Source organism: Mycteria americana, chromosome 2, assembly GCF_035582795.1.
Source record: "Mycteria americana isolate JAX WOST 10 ecotype Jacksonville Zoo and Gardens chromosome 2, USCA_MyAme_1.0, whole genome shotgun sequence".
Classification (NCBI taxonomy): Eukaryota; Metazoa; Chordata; class Aves; order Ciconiiformes; family Ciconiidae; genus Mycteria; species Mycteria americana.
Genome location: NC_134366.1, coordinates 127,190,324 through 127,207,682, shown reverse-complemented (window position 1 = coordinate 127,207,682; position 17,359 = coordinate 127,190,324). Strand labels below are relative to the sequence as shown.

At 42.1% G+C, this 17,359-nt stretch overlaps 1 protein-coding gene across 1 annotated transcript; it reads right to left on the bottom strand.

Annotated features, from left to right (window-relative positions):
• Window positions 1-4,056: 4,056 nt before the first annotated feature.
• RNF125 (ring finger protein 125) lies at window positions 4,057-15,987 on the bottom strand. The gene is made up of 6 exons (XM_075495782.1): window positions 15,827-15,987; window positions 11,783-11,936; window positions 9,220-9,314; window positions 7,742-7,832; window positions 5,331-5,438; window positions 4,057-4,264 (listed from the first exon to the last, which is right to left on the bottom strand). Exons 1-6 carry the CDS (start codon window positions 15,985-15,987, stop codon window positions 4,172-4,174), a joined length of 702 nt encoding a protein of 233 aa, XP_075351897.1. The 3' UTR covers window positions 4,057-4,171.
• Window positions 15,988-17,359: the final 1,372 nt, after the last annotated feature.

Here is a 17,359-nt window from a genome sequence, read left to right as displayed (position 1 = left end):
GCGATCGCCTCACGGCCCGGCGGGGCTGCTATGACACGGCGGGGCGGCCTCCACTCCGCCCTGCCCGGGAGGCTTCCCCGCTCCGCCTACCGCTCTGCGCCGGCCCCGCCGTCCTCCTGGGGCCCGCGGGTGCCGGCGCCGCGCACCTCCCCTTCCGCAGGCCTCTGGGGCCGCGGCGCCGCCGGGTAGGGCCGAGGGCCCGGCGCCGGCGGGGGGCCCGCTGTGGCGGCAGGCGGTCCCACCCCTCACCGTGTGCCCGCCAGGGCCGGGGGCCGGCGCCGGGCCTCCGGGGTCCGGGCGCCGTCCCGATATCAGAGTTTACGACCGCCTTCTGCACAAAAAAGGCAATAGTGAAACCGTTTCTGCTCTGTTTTTCGTTTATTTATAGATAGACTGATACTAGCCGAAATTTTATGCAGTAGTTTTAGTGGTATTAGTAATATTTGGGCCAGGATTTCTGCCTCCTAAATGATAGAAAATCTTAGTTTAGCAGTATGTGCACGGTTCTTCCAGAGTAAGGAATCATAAGAATATCATTGTAGCAAAATGGTAATGCCAGCAAATTTCTCCGGGTAGAGAAGACTTTGGACCTGTTAAGCGCATCTAGCACTGACCTCCTTTGAACATAACTCTGGGCAGGTGAGCAAATAAAATGCTGGTAATACTTCAAAAACAGATGGATTTGCAGAGATTATATTTTTCCAGAATATATTAATCTGTGAAGATTATATTAGTTCATAACAAAACTAAGATTCAGGCTAGGCCTGGTCTCTCACCCCGTATCAAAGATGTGGGACAAGGGCTGAGGAGAAATGGGTCCTTCACCTTCATTTTCCCTGTCTCCTTGGGACTGCAGCTGTGTGTACCATAGCTACATGTTCAGGGGAGATCACTAGGTAGGGAAACTTCTGAGACCTGTGGTTCACTTATGCCTTCAGCCTCCAGCATTTCAAAACTATTTAGGCTTCAGACATCCATCAGCGCTGCTTCTTGTATCTGCCAGTGATTGGCAACGAAAGGCAATGCCCACCCCACCATCTGGGTTCATGGTTTGGGGGGGAGAGAAGGAACTGCAGGAAACAAAGCTGAAGCTCAGGTCTCTCTTCAGGTTAGGATGACGGGCGAACCATCCTGTGATTCTGTAAAAGATGCTGGCTCTCTTTTCTTATTCAGGATCTATCGCAATTACTGTTAGCTAAAAATGCTAGTATCTTCCTATGCAAAAGCAGAGACAGCAGAGCAAAAGCCACTGACTGCCCTAAATACCTTCTTTTTAGACCACATGGAGGCAAAATTTGAATGCCTGGAAGTACCAGGAGATCTGAAACACTGAAGGGAAACACATCCGAAGTGATGGGCCCAATGTAAGTTAAGTCACCTGAGCTGGGATGTTTACTGCCAGTGCTTCAGGTCAGGAGAAAATCCAGTGGAAAAGGCAGAACTCCCTGGGCAGGGATCTCCCAGGGGAGGACAGGCCTGGGATTTGAAGCATTGCGGTAAGATGTCCTCTTGTAACTGTGGCTGTGCTAGCTCAGGAGGTTACTGCTCCCCTGTGCTCATCACTGCTCTGCCAGAGGCTGCTAAGGGTTAGCTGAGCTGTTCATGGGCTGGCAAAAAAAACCTACTAGTTAAAGTGATTAACTGATTATCTTCTTCCCTGAAATGAAGTAGGAAGTCAGGCTGGTAGATCTGAGTAGGCACGACGGGTAACGAGTGGCAGTAACATCTTCAACAGTCCAAGTACAGCCAGAAGAAGACACAGAACTATGCCTAAAGTGGTAAATAGCCTGCAGAACTCTTCTTGTGTGTTTTTGTGTCAGTTTCCTAACCGTATAGTTGGTTCAGTATAGTCCTCTATACCACAGCTGTATAGCCAGCTTCAGGTGTGCCCTAGCCATGCTGTGACAGTACATTAAAAGGAAGAATTACGAAGCCTCAGTTCAGATGCTACACAACCACCTTGCGTTACTCAATGGGAGAGAGGCAGCATGGCCTTCAGCCTCAGCATGCAAGAGGCTGGCAGAGATGGGCTTCCAAGTTGAAGCATGTCCTTATGTCTCAATTTCTCAATCTGTAAAAGGGGAGCAGTTTTTAATCGCCAAATAAGGCTGCTGTGAAGTTAAATTAATTACTGCAGGTAAAGAGGGTTACGTCCTTTGAAGGCAGGTGTTAAACAAAAGCAAAGATTTATTACTGGAGGAACATAATAGGTCCATTTGAACTTTGTTCAGGAGACCGCAGTATTTATCGATTAGTAGCTTTTGACAGGGGGAGAAATTGCGCAGATGACCTCAGGGAAGTAAACTACAGGAAGGTGTGTGTGAAGGCATTCATACTCTTGCTAACCTTATTGTAAATCTTGATCCTTTAATAAAGCTGTGACCTTGGAGTTGACAACTAGTATGCCACGGAGCAATATATAGCATGGCAGCAGCCTTGTAAATCTTATGTAGTTTTTGCCGTTGACACAGGCAACATGTAAAGAGAAATCGGGCAGCTGAAGTTTATGAAACATATTTATTTGAAGGAAAGCATTTTAAATCAGACTTTTAGATGAAATGAAACCAATGGCCCTGCCAACTTTTTATTCCTCGTGATAAAACATGTTTGTGAAATGAAATCTCAACAGTGAAAACTTGTAGAACTGCTCATAAAATTTTGCCGTTTGCAGGGGGCAACTGCCACTGAAGAGGTACATTTTAGATCACCTTTGCACAGCTATTGTACGACTTTGTACAACTACTTTTTGTACAACTATTATTTCGGTTGCTTTCTTGACAATGCTGCTGCTGCAAGAACAGCACATCTCCTCGCCAATATGAAAAGGGCAGGGATTTCTTCTGTGGGAGCGGTCAAAGATGGATGAGAGCAGACAGGGAAAGAGAGAAAGCTGTGTAACTGCAGAGGGATCAGAAGGTGCCACGTGCAAGGGGAAGGACATCTTTTGCTCTTGCCAGGTGTATCTGTATCACTACTGACAGAGAACACTTGCAGCCACAGACAAAACTAAGGACAACACTCCTACAGTGGTAGCTTATTTCATACATATAAAGAGTTCCCTATACATTTTTAGATGTGCAGGAAGGCATAAATCCACTAATTTTTTCCCTATATTTTTGGCTATTTGGCTCTGGCAGACCAGACTTTTATTTTTTTTTAGCTACTCAAATGTTCCCATAAATTCCACCCTTTGGAGCAGCACTGTCCATCTTTCTGACTGAGGAGTTTTCACTCCCAAGGACAGTTCTCAAAGAGAAAGGAAAGCAACTTTCCCAGGCACATGAGACATTGAATCTTTCTCTTCCCAAAAAGGAGCCACTTTCTGATTCCAAGAAAAACTAGTAAAGACCTAAAGTCTATTGGGAGTTTCCTTGTTAACATGTTACCATGTGATTAAAGCTACTTTAATCACTGTACATGCTTCTATGCACAAACATGAATTTTGATTTCTTACAGATCAACTGCGTCTTTGAAAGATACTATGTTATACTGTACATGCAAAGAACTGTACATACTTTTTTAACTTACATAGTAAGAATACAGGTTAGTTAAAAGACGCTGTCAATCTCTTGAACAGGTTTCTATTTTTTTATTGTAAACATAATATTCACATCTTGCTATCCTTTCAAGACGCCTTTCACTTACCAACTTTGCTAATTTTGAGTCTCATCTTGCACTGCAAATGGAAACTTACGTGCAGCCCTTGACAGTAGCTAGTATGCCTGATACTGTTTTGAGGGGGCTTTTGTTCCAATTTATTTGGTCCTGTAGCATCTGAAATGCTGCTCTTTGTCGTCTACCTCCAGCATTGCATTGTCATCATCAACGTACAGAAGACTGGCCTGCTCCTGGAACAGAGCTGCAGACAAACAGGAGAGGCTGCTGTCAAAGCCAGTGTATGTGTATACTGGACCAGCAGTGAGTTTAGGGCCATTGTATTTTAGGTAAGGAAACTGACAATATTTTCTTCTGTCCTTAGAAAAAAAAAGAACACATTTTTTAATGAAACTGAAATTTAATTTAAGAAAACAATTTAAAACCAAAACAATGCTTAAGAAAAAAAAAATTAGGTCCATGCAGGTTACTAACACTCCATTAATTGCAAAAGGCTAAATTTTAATGACCATGTTTATCTACAGAACATGTTCTTCTACACTTCTGCAAGTAGTCCTTACATGCTGTTTGGATGATTCACATGCACATATTCTAAGAATGACCCATCTAGAACTCTTTCAACAAGAACTTCTCCAACAGCGTTTATGTCCTGAAAGAAAAAAAAAAAGGATATTTTATTGAATATCAAGATAGTAATTAATGTGTTAATAGATTTAATTCTGACTGCTTGAGTTAACAATTAACAAAATACTGGTTTCAGTGGGTTTACATCCATGTTTAAAGTTTACTGCCTAACTTGCTACTCCTTAGTGGTAAACACTGCAACATAAAGCAAGAGAAATCATTATGAAACTTGAAATAAATGAGAATGTCAAATGCAGAAACAGATTAATTCAGTGATTACGCAAAACCCAACAATGCTAATACTCTTTAATAAAGAGTCCAATTTGGTGATGCATGTTATATTGCTGTGTATAGAAATACATACTCAAGTCTTAGCTATACTTTATGAAGCTATATATGTGTGAGCTATCATTAAAGTGCTATCATACATAAGTCTGTTTCTGCCATGTGCATGAATTATCGGTTCAAATTAAGGTGGTTCTTCACCCCTGCCCTCCATTTGGACATAATTTTCTTTAGTGCTTTTGCACCATTTGGAAAAAATGATGTTTTATATCTTTCTTTGGGATTTTGTCTGGATGAGTATCAAACATAAATATAGGAAAGCACTTACTGATATTCTTGAGAAATTCTAACAGCATGTTAATGCTTGTGCTGCATTTTCTATTTTACAGCCCACTCAGCAAACAGCTGCAGCACCTTTCAGAAGTACATCTGTGTCATCTTAGGTTTTTACAGAATAAAAACAGGTTGTTGAAACAACTTTCATTTAAAGTACGTAGGTTTCCATTTGAGGATCTCCAAGTCACTTATAAACATGAGTCAGATGCATAATACCTGTTAAGAAATGAGGTAACAGAGTACCTTTCCCTTGTCCCACCATTAGACAGCAACAGAACTGAGGACAGAATCCATAAGTTGGCACCTCTGAGTACCAGACTATGCTGTTTCTGTACGCATCTGCCATGCTTCGTGACTTCATGGTACAGTTATCTGCTCAGTTCTTTTCATGACTTCTTGATTGTAAAAGGTGTGGAAGAAGATATACATAAAGAAATCAAGTCCAGTAGTTTGCAAATACCATTACTCACTATGTAGTCTTCATAATGGAGTGTATGTCTGAGTTGCAGATGCCTTATAAAATTTCTGCTGAAATAGCTTGGATCTCTCCCAGGTGTTAAACAACAAATCGGACAATACTATAAATAAATGGAAGGAATTATTCAATTTTCATCTTGGAGGTCTTACAGAAGAAATATTATCAGTGTTTAAAAAACCAGAAATGTGGAGTAAGTGGATCTGTTATGGCCAAATAGCATTCTTTGAGCAAGACGAAGAATACTGCTAGGTACAGTGCACTTTCAGATCAACTGTCAATTATGCTAATCCTTGCTGTGTAATTTGTGTCTGCAGACATCCCAAGGACTGTCAGCCTATATAGATCTGATGGTTAATATAGTCCCTCCTACTAGCTACAAGAGAACAGTCATGCAAAAGCATTTGTTTTACCCAATACAAAATTTGTTTATCATCCAAACAATTCATGTATCCATGTTTTATCGTTCAAATAACAAACTAATAACAAATAATCCATTTGTTTATCATCCAAACAGTTGCTTGGATGATAAAGTGCTACAAGAAATATACAGGATTTCTCTGGCATCAATAACAAATTAATTCATCTGTGTGTTTACAACAGAAGTGCCTAAAACGCTTCATCAAAAGAAAAGCTGAATTACTTCCTGTGGGTTCTCTGTAATATAAAAGTTGCAGTTGCTGCAACATTTAATTCTTCAAGCAATATCATGAGAACACTGTGTGTATGCTAAAAAGATGATTATCATGGAATACATCATGTGTAAATATACTATGTGTAGACTAAAACCAGCTTTATGACATGTTATGGTAATGAGCATTATGATACGACATGCAAAAAAATCCCGTGCCTTTCTTAGAAAAAGTCCGATGTGTTTATTCTAAGTTTGAAATAAAAAGATTGAAACAGCTATGCCGAATCACTTTTTCAGGTACTCCTGAAATCCTGAACGTTACTCAAAGGTATTTCAGAATTAAAGGGAAGGGTCAGCGTGTCAGTAGCAAACAACGAAGTGCACCTCTCAGCATGTTCCCTCTCTTTGCTTTGTATTAACGATGTGGCGTCTACAGTTTATAAACCAACTAAAGCAGTTACGAAAGCAGTATGACTTAAAAGATCACATTTTCATTTCCCTGCTTATAATTTTTACATTATTTGTAGGCAAACTAGTTCTCAATACTGGTTTGTACATTAGGTTTCAAAGAAATGTGCAACAGAGGCTGTATAATGCATATTACTCATGAGTCTCTCAGGATCAGCTTATATATGCAACTCTGAATTGAGCAAAGGATTTAAAAATTTTCCAAGTTTTCAGGCTTAATTCTGCCCTACAGCTACACAATACAGCTATTTATGAATTTGCCCTGAGTGAAAAAATAAGAGCTTATAGATGGATAGATGCGATAAAAATTATTGACAATTATTTCTGTTGACCAAAGTAAATACAGAGTCTAATCTGAAAAATACAAAATTTGGCAAAATGTTATACATTAAAGCATTAACTCAGATAAAGGTGAACACAATATACGCTCTGAGTGAATGCTTCCTTTAATTTACTCGGGGCTCTGGCTCCACAATAACTTACTAACATGATCATGGTTAAACTGGTGAAAACTAACCTGCAATGTAAAAGGGAATGGAGCTGGTTTCCCCCATCCCACCCGCTGTGGGAAACGGGAGCGTTGGTTGATTTGTCTACATGTCCTTCAGTCTGTAACCTCTCTAAACACCTCTTCTGCGAGATGTGAGAATCGGAGTCTAAAATGCCTCAGCAAATAACCATCAGGGAAGTCAATTACGCTTGTCAAGATCTGAGTCTACGCCCTATGGACCTCAGTCCTACAAACAGGGTCACAGTAAGACCTTGCAGCCTTCATGGACCTTCAGAATGAAGCCATTTATGTGAAGTTATCTTAACTTAAAAAAAAAAATTAAAAACCCCACTATGACAGACTCCTATATAAGGCCACATAAGCAGTTCTCAAATTATAATCTCAAAGCCCAGATGAGAATACACAGCAAATGCGGCACATAAATCTGAGTTAGGGCAGTAGAAATAGCACATGCGGGATTTAAAAGCTGGCAAGTCACTGAGCCTAATAATGCTTGTTGTCTTGGCTGTAACTGTTTGTTTTATCCATCATAAGACTTCCTACACCATTTTCAGTGCTCCTACCAGCACTCACAATGATAGGAGGGCTAATATTTTAAATATTGTGTGCATACACGCTTGCCTGTGAGAGGTGGGGGGAGGGAATAAATACAGATACATTTTTCCTTCACTATAAAAACCAATTAAACACTTAATATATTTTCTCTTTGTCTATTATCTCCTATCAGTAATGCTTGCTAGAATTTATCAGTTTAACATGTGAATTCAGTAAAATATATAGTTATGTACGTTACCACTGCTGTCCTTTCTGATCTGTGGTAAGTGAGACAGTGGTCCATTAGCTCATCCTCATCTACTTCACACCGGCAATAAGGACAGGAATATCTGGGAATAAGAGGTAGTATATTGTTAGTGGATGCAGATAAAGCTGATACATTTTTAGTACTACAAGCAATAAAAGAAGCATTTAGATTTCTTTGGCCAGATATCATTAGGAGCTTCTTTTGCCATAGCTAAAATGCAGCCTGGGTGTATGACGTACCTGGGTGCGAAGTACGCTACACCGGCAGGTCAGCCTTACTAATGGACACTGCGAGCACTGCACAGAACTGTGCCAGCATGTCAGGATATTGATCCAGAAAAGCACTCTTAACATAACCATGACCTTAGAGAAGACCAGATGAAAATACTGAACACTACAACTATAGATATTTGATAAAAGCATCATTTAATTGCTGTGATACACTTGGAGCATGTGTGACCAAACCACCAATTCTCAAGAGCCCTCGTTAAGTATTGACACTTTCTCGGAGAGGATTCCTGCTTAGTTTTCAGTACAGAGTATGGTCTTGTTGCATGGTGGAGACACTGTTTTCAGGTTAGTGCAGTTTTCAAATGTGCGTGGATAAATGTTCAAGTTTTTCTGAGCAGCAGAAGAACAATAACTGATAAGGAGATAGGTCTTCTAAGCAAGCAACCTGAATAATGTGTCATTTAGGAATTCAAACAGCAAAAAGTACAGGGACTTGAAATTACATAAATAAAAAAGCATTTTAATAGTGATATCAAAATTGCTCCTAATCATTAATGGGCAAAACTAAAGGCCATTGAACTTCAAGACCTCAGTCATTCTAGAACTGCTACACACCTAATCGATTGCTCTAACAGGTCCTGCCCTGAAAGAGAATGAAAGGGACAAAGAATTTGAACTTTTGACATACAACACACATATGTTCTGTAAATATATATATTCTCCCTATATACTACAGGTATATAAATAAGAAAAGCTGTCAGTCTTCTTAATTAAAAACTATTTCTGAAGAAAAAATTATTAGAAGAGCACCAATTACATTTAGATTATTATTAGTCTTATTCATTCTGGAAATAACCAACATTTTCAAGGAGTTTTATATGAAAGTAAACATAATTCTCCCCCAAGAAAAATAGCAAAAACTGCTGACATGTCAAAATACAGTTGTTTCTACAAAACAGGTCACATGGAGCTAAATTCTATCAAAATCATACTAACTGCAAGTAAAATGTATTATTTTGTAGTTATACACAAAAAAATAATTAGCATCCATTTTAAGTTCTATTTGAGTATTATGATGTAAAAATATTAGTAAAGAATTAATGTTGAACTCTATGAAACAGAAACAAGTTCCAATTGAAAAAAAAAAAAATCAGAGAATTCTTCTACCAGTTTAACTTTACTATGTTGGGATAACAAACTCAAAAGTGCTTTTACAATGTCATCAACATTGAGGTCTACCTTGTTACAGCATCTCCAAGTTCCTGTACAGGTCCATATTTTTCTATATATTTTTCACAAGTTCTTAAATGAGCTCTCATTTCACTCAGACATACCTAAGCAATGAGAAGAAGCAGCTTGTTATGTTTTATACCATGACACATTCACGCTAATACATCACACTGAATATTTTCTAATTCAAAGCCTTATTACAACATTGTGGCTATACCTAGGGAAGAACACGCATCTCCTTCGACTACTGGCTCAGCTCCTCAAGCATTTTGTTACTGGTTCAGTATTGCTCTAATACATTTTATAATAATAACATTCAGCTTATGAGAGTAAAGTCAATTTCAGTGAAATAATTATTGGTTTGTGGTGATTTTATTTGTCCCTTATGTTGGCCCTTAATATTTTGGAATGAAATTTGGGAGGCAAAAGGGAAACATTTCTAGTTTGGGGTGGGGGACCCTCCCAGTTCACTTCTTCCTCTGTTTTTAATGGTGAAAATCTAGACCAACTCTGTTAAAAACAAAAATATCCCAACGTGAGGACCCGATTCTGACCTCAGTGAAGTCATCAGCAAAACTTTTTAATAGATTCATTAAGGATAAGATTTGGGTTTTATATTGCTGCTACTATTGGCTGTCCTATTTCCTTTAACTCAGAACCTCTAAATAATAAACCTGGTGAAGCACAATCGTGAGGTATTTTCTATGACAAGAAAGAATATGAAATTATATGAAGTCACCATGTTGAGATATTAAAATATTATTGGCACAGAAACAGTGCAGAGACATTAATATTACTTATAGGTTATTCTATATTCCTAACCTTTAAACACCGATGACCGGTTCTGGTGAATCTTGGTAAAGAAATTTAATATAACCCTGTCCCAGATGTCTGTGCCATGGCTCTACTACAAGCAATCATCCTGACTGCAGATGCAGCAGAATGAAAATGCTCAGGCTGCAGCCACTTAATTGCAATTTCCACTCCCCGAGTGGAAACCGCAAATGAAGTTAGGTTTATACTAACCCAGCAATCCATGCACTGGTGGGACCGAGACGCTGCAGGAGCATTTGCCAAGGGTAGTCTCCCAAATCTCAGAAACAACATACAAAGGTGTCTTGACACGACAGTGCATTAAGCGCACTCTCCTTTTCAACATATCTTAGTGGTCTCACTGGTGGCTTTATGCAAGAAATACAGCCAACACTTTCTGCAGCCATAAGAAAGATTATAAACCACTGCAAATATCCATAATCAGGTCGCTTGTGCTCTGCCACTGAACAGCAACAAGCATTACTTAAGCTCTACTGTGTCTTGAGAAGCCTAGCTAAGCCATACGTAGCTCAGCACTTCTTAACATACCTGTTACAATTGGTTTCCTTCTGCAAAACCCGATTTAAAAAGAATTGAAATTAAATTCAATATTTAGCTACTGTTAATATCAAGGTGTTGCAGTTCATGCATTTCATTGTTAGTTTTAAGCAGATCTTTCCCAAATAGAAAATCCATGGCAAAATGGTAAAGAACCAATAGTGTTAAAAATAAATAAACTTTTTTGCTGCCTTTCTTAAGTTCGCTGTAATTCCCCACAACCCTGCAAATAGCAGTCTTTCTGAAGTTCACACATTTACTTGCTGGTTTACATTTTATGGTATTTTCACACTGCTGCTGCTAGACAAGAAAGATTTAAGGGTATGGTTTTGCAGTTAGCAAGGCAAGAGAAATTATAAAAGCCAGATGTGAATCCGTTCAGAGAAAAAATAAGAGGGAGTCAGATCTAAGCTGTACAATCTCCTCCCACAAAACAACACTGGTATAAAAATATGAGGGGAGAGCAGGACTGAAGAGTGTTCATTACACAGAAAGAAGCACAGAGTAAATATTCACAAATGGGGTAGGAAATACTTGGGTTTATATGAATTTTCAAGTAAACATATATTAATTCAATCTTGGTTAACTGTTTTTCCTATTGATATATGCCCTGTCCTCCACCACAAAGTCCCCTTAGCCTTTTGCTCTGCACCTTGTTTTGATGAAACAATTGACATGTTCCAGTTCAAACAGTAGCATTTAAAACTTAAAATGCATGTAAGTGGTGTTTCAAAGGCTTTAGGAAAAAGGAAGCCTTTTTAAGGAAAAAGGCTCAGTTTAGGTAGCTTTACCAAAGGGGGGGGGGGAGGGTTTAAAAAAAAAAAAAAATCACAAAATTTTATATCTTTGTCCTGTATTTTAACAGATGCAATTGTGGCCAGGATTTTTATAATTAGGCAATTGTAGTATATAAAAAAAAAGTTATTTGTTCTTTCTCCAGCCAAAGCCAACATAGGGAGTCAAGAAGATTCAGCTCCCATAGGTTTAGGCTTGAGCTTAATATTTGCAATGGCACTGGCAAAGTGCTTTAGAGCTCTTTTAGATATGGAACTTGATAAATCACAAAATTGTATTCTTCCATCATCATGCTGGTAGTTTCTCTGTTTAGACATGCCCTTAAAACGGGATCCTAATAGTGTTAGTTCTCGTGCATGGATACATCTCTGGAATTATTTAGTAGTTAGTGTGCAAGGCTGCAAACCTGTGTTTCGCATTCTGTGCAATTTTGGTATGTGCTCTCCATCTTCTTGGCAATATCAGTGGCTGGAGTTCCTTCAGAAGGAAGATAAGCACGGCAGTAAGGGCACGTCCATGCATTATTCTTCAAACTTGCAGAAATACAGGAATGACAGAATCTATACATGGAAAGAAATGAAAACAAATGTGATAATCCCCCCAAAACATGCTTCAAATAAGGCAGGGCATATAAAAAAGAATCAAAATTTTGCACCAAATGCATCCCTGGTGTAACATTGCAGGATATCTGTTCTTAGCATATGTTGTTAAGAAGATTGTGGGTATTGTTCCTGCAGCCCTACTTGTGTTAAGGGGAGCACTGAAAACAGACAGACTGAGCACCCTGGTAGCACCGAAATGTATGTGACTGTGAGGACTCATTTCAGCACAGAAGCGAGGGACCCGTCCCCTGTGAGCCGGGCAAAGCCTGCAGTCCATGATTTCAAGACCTGCCATCACAGCAAAGATTATTTCATTTTTGTAGTGTGGCTGCTGGACAATGTCGCATATACTGATAGCTTACTGTAAGTCTTCCTGAGCCCATAAACAGAAGAATACTCCATGCCGCTCATACGAGGGACAAGAATCCAGGTTAAGATGAAGGAATTTCTCCGATACATGATTAAGTCCAGAGTTGGAGAATTACACTCGGAGGTTTTAGGCAGCAGTTGCAGGGAAAGTGTTAGGTTGTTGTGTGATAAGTGGCTCGCTGATCTAGCCATCACAGGGTTTGGACTGGATAAAGGCATACCTACCTCTGGGAGTGTCCAAGCCACTTCACTTCTCTGGTTTTAGTAATAAAAGCAGATTGGATTAGTGGTCACTGCAACTGCTTTTGAAAGCTTTTTGTCAGTTACAGATATGACAGATAAGCTTTGGTGAATCTTCCTGCAGAGATTTAAGACATTATTGCCCTTCACTATCTGAGCACCATTGCAAAGCCCCAGTGCTAATGGGACAGGAGATGGCCTTTCTTTGCATTAGATTATGGCTCCCCATCACATCGAGACAGCGATCTGAAGGGTCTCAGGTAGAGTGACAGCCTGGGGCTGCAAGGAAGGACAAAGGAAAGGGTGCACACGGACTGCCGGCCCCTCTGGCTTGGGAGGAGGTAGAAGGAGCTGTTGTGCCAGACTGCAACCCACAGTGAGCACATTGCTCAGCCTGGGTGAGTGTGCAGGCAGCAGACACATAAGGCCGAGGAGGTGGCAAAAGTCTTTGCACCTCTACCATAAATTTGCACTTGTGCCCCTCTGCTAAGTACCACAGCCCTGCAGCAGAAGCGGCAGGAGCAAACTTGTGTCTGCAACCCCAGCTGCATGAATGCAGTATTTCACTTAAATAAACTGCTGACTTTGCACTGAAACAGGTAAGGAGCAGGAACATCTTCCTTTTTGCCAGTTCTGCCTGGAGATTTAAATGCAGTAGCTTCCAGAAGAGAGGCACCTAAAATCATAAATCACTGTGGTCGTGATCAGCAGATCACTCAAACCAGCTAGTACTGGCGGTCAGGCTGTGCCAACTTAGGGTGTTGCCACTGGCACCCTCCTGTGCTGCCCCTCTTTTGAATCACAGAATCATTTAGGTTGGAAAACACCCTTAAGATCATCAAGTCCAACCACAGACCAAAGGTTACCCACCTTTCCTTCTGTCTCCTCTCCCAACTCTCCAGCCCAGCAGAAGGTATCACGTGCTTATCTCTCAGATACTTCTACTCAGTTTGGCATTTTAATGCAAATCCACCTGCTTTCCCAGTTGCTAAAATTCTAACCTTCGCACCAGAGCTGCTAAGTCATGAGCCCACGTTGCCCCCACCAGCTCTGCTATGTAGATAGCAACTCCAGCAGAGGAGCGGAGTTGGAAGCTGAGGCAAAACCTTCTTAAGCCACTGTAAAACAGCTTGCCAAGCTTGCCAGTGCACTCTGCAACAGCACTGCTAGCATACTTAACAGCCTGTGATCGATCTATAGGAGGATTTCAGGTGTAATCTCTTCTTTGGAAGCCTTCTTCATATATAGCTCCACGGAGCCATGTAAAATACAATCAAAGCCTAAGTCAGACAGAAGGTGGTATTTTGCAGTTACTTCACAGAAGTATAAATGATTACACGAAGTGCAAAGAGAGTGCAGCCAAGACCCAACGCGCTCCCTGTCCAAGGATAAACTCTGAATTGTTACACACGGTTTGCCCTCGGGCAGGTTTTAACTTAGATTATTCCTGTACTTTAGACAGGGTTGAAAAGGTTTCTTTGTTTCCCTGAGGAACAGATGAGTCTTCTATAAATAACCCTGTACAAGGTTCACACATGCTGTCTGAGAGCCTTCCCCTTTTAATTTCACAAAGTATAAAATCAGATTACCCTTTGCCACTTTGTTCACCCTCCCCCTAAAACTGTCAGTAGCAGGAAAAAAGTTAATGTACAGGATGGAAGGATTGGTGAAGAACAACTACACTCATGCATTATACACAAGTAGTCTTTTGCTATTAGTCAGTGATTTGTTCAGTTGACTATAAAAAGGATTTGCAAGAATTTCAGGTTCAACAAAAAACCCTCCACCCCTAACCCAGTTTATCACTCTGCTTTATTTGCTCAGTCCATACCTAAACAGGTAAAACAAATAAACAAACGAAACTTAAAACAGTGCAGGTAGATGAAATAAAACCTAGGCATCTCAGAATATTGACCCCAAACATTGCTAAAGCCCTACTTTTTTTCCCCTTCCGTTTAGCCTCCAAACAACTGCCTCAAGTCTCTAGTTAGAGGCTGCATAACACTTCTCAAATCCCACAAAAGCTAATACATTCGTTCTTGAAGATACTGAGGGTGCTGTAAACAGTTGCCTTTTTAGACATACATACATGTGTATGTCTCAGCTCAGGAGCACATAGTTTTCCATGATCTGTGACCTGGAATAAATAATAAAAACAAGCCTCTCCAGGTGAATAGCAGAAAAGACCCAGCTACTCATCCGGATTTCTGTTGAGAAGGAGCTCTGCAAAGTTGCCTATAGTTTCTGAGGCCAACAAGTTGTCCTGGAAACTAAGAACAGGCTCAGAAACATGCTAGGAAGCCTTTTATCCTTTTTTTTCTTAATTTTTCCAAAGTTATTCCTAAACACTGGCTTAAGCCATACTTCTGACTGCTGTTAGCACTAGAAGGATGCCTGTGCCAGGTGCGATGTTTGTAAAGGGAGTCACTAGCAGATGGTTCACGTTTGTTCTTGCATTTTACACCTGCATATGTTGCTCTGCACTGATTCTATTTGGGATCTTCATGCTATGCTTGCATCTGGACAAGACTGAGATTAGGGGCGATACTCCAATTATGGCTCATATTAAATCTGTGGTGAAGCCAACCATTAGAAATACTCACTTGGAATTTGAACCAGAAGAACACGCTCACTCCAGAACAGCTGGTTTTACTCACTGATTTTTCAAGTAGTCCAGAATAACTGGCCTAAAGCAGCTATCCCAAAATCGGTTTTCTGGCATATCCTAACCCTAAGCAAATTTAGCTGGGATTAATCTAGATGTATTTCTAAGTATTTAACAGGAAAAAAAATAGAGCGCAGGTGTCCCAACCTCTCTCTGGAGTCAGCAGAGAAACAGACACAACTTACTGAAGGTCATTCAATCTTAAACGGGCCGACCTCGGAGCTGCTTACCTGTGCCCACCGCCCGCGGAGGCACGCGTACGGTGCTGCTGCCCTACCCTTACCTACGAGTAAATCCCTGATGAAACCCGATCGCTCGGGTATTTTCAGTCCCTTCAAAGGGGACTTTCCCCTTCCCCCTCGGCTTTTCCCTCAGGCCTCTCCCCGGCGGGGCAAACCCCGGGTGTCCGCACCCCGAACCTCTCCCACTGCCAGACCCCACACCCCGACCTCCCGCCGGCCTCCCTCCCAGGGGCGCGCCGCCGGCAGGAGACGTCCCGGGGCCGGGCTACGGAAAGCCCCTTCGCCCGGGCTGGCGGCGGTCCCGCCGCGGGGCTCCGGCCGCGGGCACTCACAGGTGTCCGCAGAGCGTTCGCACGGGGCGGTGCAGCACCTCCAGGCAGACGCCGCACTCGAAGGAGGGGGCGGGCGGCTGCCCCGGGGCCGGGGCCGGCTCCTGCCGCCGCCGTTCCCCCGCCGCCGCCCGGCCCGCGCCGCCGCCCAGCGCCGAGCCCATGGCGCCGAACCGAGCCGCGCCGAGCGGAGCCGCCCCTCGCCTGCGGGAAGCGCTCGCCGACCGCCTCCGGCCCGGCAGGGAGCGGGATCCCCGCGGCGCCCCCGCCCGCCCGCCCGGCACGGCCCGCCTGGCACGGCCCGCCTTACCGCCGCGGCCCCGGCACGGCGCTCCGGCCCAGCGGGGTCTCAGAGAGCGGCGAATCTTCTCCCCCGTGCTGGGAAAGCGGTGGAGGGACCTCCTTTTTCCAACAGTTTTACATCCCCGAGCGCAGGGGTGCTGTGGATGGGGAAGGGGATTGAGGTCTTGAAGTATCCACGAGGTAGCGTGACCTCGAATTTTTTAAAGCCTAAAAGGTGTCAAAATCAAATAAACACAGCGTGTTTGTTGTGATTCCCTGTAATGCATACTTACAAAATACTAATATTTTTAGGAGAGGTTAGAAAGCTGGCAGGGATGCTGTCCTAACTACCAAGGCGTGTAACTGTTGAGCACAGATGCAACTGACCAGGCACTTAAAATAGTGGTAGGCAGCGGCAGGTTATCTTGAGGCTGACAATTCAGTCAATGATTGCTTTTTAAAATAAATTTCCATTAGCACTGGAGATGGCATTTTCTCAGATGTGGACAGCAATGGCCCACATTCATTGTGCCAGCACGATGGTGGACTGTACACTGCTACTGTCAAGGAAAATGGGGAAAGGTGTGATGGCTAAAAATTATAAACAATGACAATAGATATTTGGGAGAAATTTCTTTTGCTCTTCCTATTTGTAAAGGTTATGAGGGACCTTGATTCTCTGTTTTACCTGTTTTCAGCCTCTTCTTCAGCCAGTACTCTGATGATAGCTGCGATGGGGATGTCTGTGGCAAACAACAACACGGGGCAAAGGAAGACGTGAGGCATGTCCTTGTGTTGGCAATGGACACAAACGTAGGTTAATTTTAGTGGAAGTTAAGGTGCCCAAGGGCTGCTGAGCTGTGGAAACAAAGCTGTGATTTTTCATGACCTGTTGTCTCACATCGTGCATCCCCATGCATGGAGGTCCTCTGCCCGCATGGAAATGACTGCTGGAGGAATGTGGAAGAGCCAAGGGAGAATCCTGGAAGGAGTTGAACATGTGCATACATCACACGGTGGCCTTAATGCAGCTGTCAAAGCAACCTACCAAAGCAACTGTTGGGTTATTTTTCCCTGTGATGAATAAAAATAAAAGCAGATTCCTTCTAGGTGTCTCCAAGTATGTGAACACCCGCAGAACAAAGGCAGTATTCCCACTTATTTCTACAAGTACTGGAAACTTCACACTACATTAAGTAATGCACATAAGTGAATTGGGATCTGTGTTTTTCTCACTTGGCGAAAAGTTGTATC

Excerpts from the sequence above, each read along its gene's own strand:
- RNF125 (XM_075495782.1), bottom strand. The coding sequence starts at position 15,987 with ATGGGCTCGGCGCTGGGCGGCGGCGCGGGCCGGGCGGCGGCGGGGGAA. Across the intron at positions 5,439-7,741 it reads GATCAGAAAGGACAGCAGTG|TATTGTCCGATTTGTTGTTT; the intron begins GTAACGTACATA and ends ATTTATTTATAG. Across the intron at positions 4,265-5,330 it reads TCCATTATGAAGACTACATA|GACATAAACGCTGTTGGAGA; the intron begins GTGAGTAATGGT and ends TTTTTCTTTCAG.